At 37.9% G+C, this 4768-nt stretch overlaps 1 protein-coding gene across 5 annotated transcripts in view; it reads left to right on the top strand.

The window, feature by feature from the left end:
• PLD1 (phospholipase D1) overlaps window positions 1-4768 on the top strand; it is a 301656-nt gene that overhangs the window by 194365 nt on the left and 102523 nt on the right. For all 5 annotated transcript variants that reach the window (XM_023515750.1, XM_003794294.3, XM_012807919.2 and 2 more), the window contains 2 exons: window positions 519-629; window positions 2474-2562. In XM_023515750.1, coding sequence (XP_023371518.1) covers window positions 519-629; window positions 2474-2562 — 200 coding nt within the window. The remainder of the gene's footprint in view (window positions 1-518; window positions 630-2473; window positions 2563-4768) is intronic.

A 4768-nucleotide genomic window follows, 5' to 3' on the forward strand; every position in this document is an offset into this window, starting at 1 on the left:
TGAGTGAAAACGCACGCACGCCAGCACAAAGGTTGTGAGTGAACACACACACCAGCACACAGGCAGTAAATGAACACTCACACCAGCACACAGGCAATGAGTGAACACACACTCACACCAGCACACAGGCATTCTGTACAGCTGTGGGACCGTCACAGGAAAGGACTAGGAATGGCACCCTACTCATAGGCACAGAAGATGTACTTCTGAAATATTCTTTATAGAAACCACACCTCTGGGTTTCCAATTGTGAATGAAAATAATCCTTGTAGAAGAGGGTACATTCAGGGTGTGATTTCCAGCAGAGCCACTTCCTCATGGACTATGGGACAAGCTCCTTTCCCTCCTCTTCCTCACAGTGTTGTCCACACCCCCACTCTCCCTTGGCTCACACGTCACATTTAAGCCACTGTAATCATTCAGTCATTTCTAGGAAAAGGAGTGACTTTATTACATTAATATTTCTGGTGTCCTCTTCATTGCCCTGGGTGTGCTCATCTCTGACCACTGCCTTGTAGCTGCTGCGCTCTGCTGCGGACTGGTCTGCTGGCATAAAGTACCACGAGGAGTCCATCCACACTGCCTATGTTTACGTGATAGAGAACAGCAAGCACTACATCTATGTCGAAGTAAGTCTGCTGTTATAGGTTCACGTGACAAACTCTTCACATAAATAGCACACTGAGACTGCAAGGTCCCAAGCTCAGGACCTGCTGTATTCACCTCCTGTGATATAAAGAGTGCTGTGGAAAGGCTGGTTCATTTGCACCACCCAGCACACACTCAACTTGCTCTGCACTGTCATTAACTCAAGATTGCCATGGGAGTCTCCCAAATCCTAGCTATTAAATTGCAACTCTTTGTCATATCATTAGCTCAAAATATCCCAGTATGTATGCATGAGTTTTGATCTGGCTTGGGTCGGAGGGTTTCAATGTGGAGTGTGTGCTGTTTCAGGGCAGCACACATAGGAATAAGTTGCTAAAATAGAGACAACTGGATGCCTCTGATTTGGGGATGGTAGAGTCAGGAGAGCACAGTGAAAAAACATGGAAAAGGAGCCCAGCACTACACATACGCATACTCCGGAGCACAGCAGCTCAAGGCTGCAGTATGCTACAGTCATGTCACTGGACTCCAGCCTGGGCGACAGAGTGAGACTTCTTTTTCTAAGTTAATCAATAAATAAGTAAGTAGTAAATGAAGAACCTGGAACAGGAAGAATGTGAAGACATTAAAGGCAGATACCACCTTTTTTAATCCTGTGTGAACTAGTGTTCATTATAAAGCTTTTTCAGAGTTCATGTTCAGAGTATATGAGAAAATCTGGGGACACTGAGGTTAGTTTTGAAACTTAAAGTACACTTCAAAGTTAAATAAAAATAGTTCAGAGCACTTGAAAAACCCTGAGAAAATAGAAGTCACAATAATGGAAATCATAAAGCAGAGCACTTACCCTTTCTTTATTCTAATCTTTTCTTTCCCATTGAATTTTTTAAAACTATAGGAGAGAAGAGCTAGCTAGGGAAAACCATTCTACCCCTATTTTCCTTCCCCCAAGTCCTGGCCTTTCCCCCCTCTGTGCAGTGACAAGTCATTACAGGCAAGCAGAGAGGAATTGGAGCCCTGTTTATTTCATGGACCTGAAGAGAGAAGGCTAATTAAAAATGTTAGCAGGCCCAATGCATTTGTGGTATACCAGATGGGATCATGCAATAGATACCAGACACTGGTAAAAAATTAGTGAACTCTGCACAAAATCTGGAGTTTAGTAATACCATTAGTATTATTTGACAGTTATACCACAGTAATGTAAGATATTAAGGTGGCTCCTACATTACCAGAATCATTTTGCTTCCTAACTTTCTGGAGGCATTAAGATCAACTTCTTAATTTGACGATAATATTAAGTCAGGTCAGTCATGCCACATAAGTACATGTGCTTGTGGTCCGGGAGTTGTTGGACATTCCTATAGCTGATTTAAGTGGGCATCATTCAAGCATTCCCTCTATTCTTCCAGAAAAGGAGGGTGGAGATAATTAGACTGGGCTTCTGCCATCAACCCAGTTGAAAAAGGGAAATTCACATGAGATAGAATATTTGTAGATACAGAAATTTCAATCACAGGATTTATACATTGTGTGAATCTGAACAAACCTAATTTCCCTGTTGATTAATTTTTGGAATGTTCCTAAACATGCTAAAAATGTCATTGCACAGGGAACTCCCATAGTGAGATAATAGTGTAGCCTTCCACGCTACTAAGATGTTGTAAGTGATATGATCTAGAAACATGTGAGACCCAGAGTGAAATACAACTGCTTTTATTCTGGCATTTATTTTCCTGATGTGACTTCAGTGATCAGAATATTTGCTGTGTGAAACATTGTTTTTAAAAAAATCTGAATGTATTATTTATTGCATGTAATACTTAGAAAAGACTTACACGATCATCCTGTCTATTTCTCGTAGAACCAGTTTTTTATAAGCTGTGCTGATGACAAAACTGTGTTCAACAAGGTTGGTGATGCCATTGCCCAGAGGATCCTGAAGGCTCACAGGTAGGAGGCCCTTGGTCAGGAGCTGCTGCTGGGGGTTCCTGTATATACTACTACAAGGACTTCTGAAAGCCCACTTTTTTTTTCCTTTCTTTCTTTTTTCTTTATTAAATCATAGCTGTGTACATTAATGCAATCATGGGGTACAATGTGCAGGTTTTATATACAATTTGAAATATTTTCATCAAACTGGTTAACATAGCCTTCACGGCATTTTCTTAGTTATTGTGTTAAGACATTTATATTCTACACCTAGTAAATTTTACATGTACCCTTGTAAGATGTACTGTAGGTGTGGTCCCACCAATTACCCTCCCTCCACCTGTCCTCTCTCCTCCCCTCCCTTCCCTCTCCCCTTTCCCCTTATCCTTGAGTGAAAGCCCACTTTTAAAGTGCTGCTATTTCCCAACAGACTTGAACTTGGTTCAGCAACCAGTATGTTACTGATTACTTTAATCTGAGTCAGCTACTAAGAATTTTTGAGTCCCTTTTTGAGGGCATTTGAATTCTTCCAGGGCACAATTATTTTTTCCTGGCCGATTGCTTTCCCATGCATGAGGCTTATGATTTGATTTATTTAATGGCAGACAGTGAACTGTGTTTTCTTAAAAAAACAAAGTAAAACAGACATAATATTTTGCTATTGGTTATATTTATTTTTTATTTTTTCATTTTTTCCTTTTATTAAGTCATATACACATAGATCATGAATACATTTATGCATATGTGGGGTACAGTGTGTCGATTTTTTAATACAATTTGGAGTGTGTACATCAAACTAATTAATATAGCTTTTGCCTCATTTGCTTGATTTTTGTGTTAAGACATTTATGTTCTATACTTGATAGATTTGACTTGTACCCTTACAATATGCTCCATAGGTGTGGTCCAACTGTTTACCTCCCTCTATCAAAAACTCCCCCTCTCCCTTTCCTTCCCACTCCATTTCTTTCCTTCATCCTGGGCTATCGTTGTGCTCTATACTTTTTCTTCCATTCTTGAAATACTTTACTTAGGATAATATGTTCTAGCTCCATTCATGTAAACATAAAAGAGGTAAAGTCTCCATATTTTTAAAGGCTGCGTAGTATTCCATGGTATACATATCCCACAATTTATTGATCCATTCATGGGTCAGATTTAAATTCTTGTCAGCATCTGTCTTCTTTCTTTAGCTTGTGGGATTATTTCTTTCACAAGAGTTTTATTTAGGTACAATTCACATACTATAAATCCCCCTATTTAAACTATGCAATTCAATGTTGTTGTTTTTTTTTTAGTATATTCACAGAGTTGCACAACCATCACCTAAACAATTTTCTACTTATGTCCATCACCCTAGAAGGAAACCTGGTCAGCTGTCACTACCCATTCTCTCCTTTCTTTGACCCCAGAAAACCACTACTCTCTTTTTCTATAGATTCTCCTACTGTGGATGTTTCACGTGAATGAAATCATGCCGTGTGTAGTCTTCAGGACCAACTTCTTTCACTCAGTATAACTCTCTCAAGGCTTATTTATGTTATAGGCTGTGTCAGTATTTCTTTTCTTTTCGTTACTTCTGCCTTTTCATTATTCCAGCATTATGAAAACTTATGTCATTTCCTTTAAAGAATTTTATAGTTTTAGTTCTCATACTTAGGCCTTTGATACATTTTGTTACTTTTGCAAATGGTTTGAGTTAGGGGTCTGACTCTATTCTTTTGCATATGAATATAGAGTTGTCCCAATGCCTTTTATCTAAAAGACTATTATTTCCCCTACTGAATTGCTTGAGACTATTTCTTTTTAAGACTATACAAGTAGCAAGGTACACAAAGAAACAAAACCATTATATTTTATTATTTTAAGTCATTGGACATATGGATTAAATGCACATAAATAATTTGGGAATTAAAACATTTTTTGGCCTCCATTGTCTTGTGGTATTTTCATATCTTTCTTTCACATGTGGGGATTTTTAGACTTTGAAGCATTTTATAACAGTAATTATCAGCATTTTATATGAGTCATTTTATATCTGCATTATCTCACTGAATATTCAGAACTACTCTTATTTCATTTTATTTTATATTATATCATAATTGTGTACATTAATTCTATCATAGGATACAGTGTGTTGTTTCCATATACAGTTTGAAAAACTCTCATCCAACTAACATAGCCATCATGTCTTTCTCATAATTGTTGTGTTAAGACATTTATATTC

Source organism: Otolemur garnettii, unplaced genomic scaffold (assembly GCF_000181295.1).
Source record: "Otolemur garnettii isolate 467f Iridium unplaced genomic scaffold, OtoGar3 scaffold00078, whole genome shotgun sequence".
Lineage (NCBI taxonomy): Eukaryota > Metazoa > Chordata > Mammalia > Primates > Galagidae > Otolemur > Otolemur garnettii.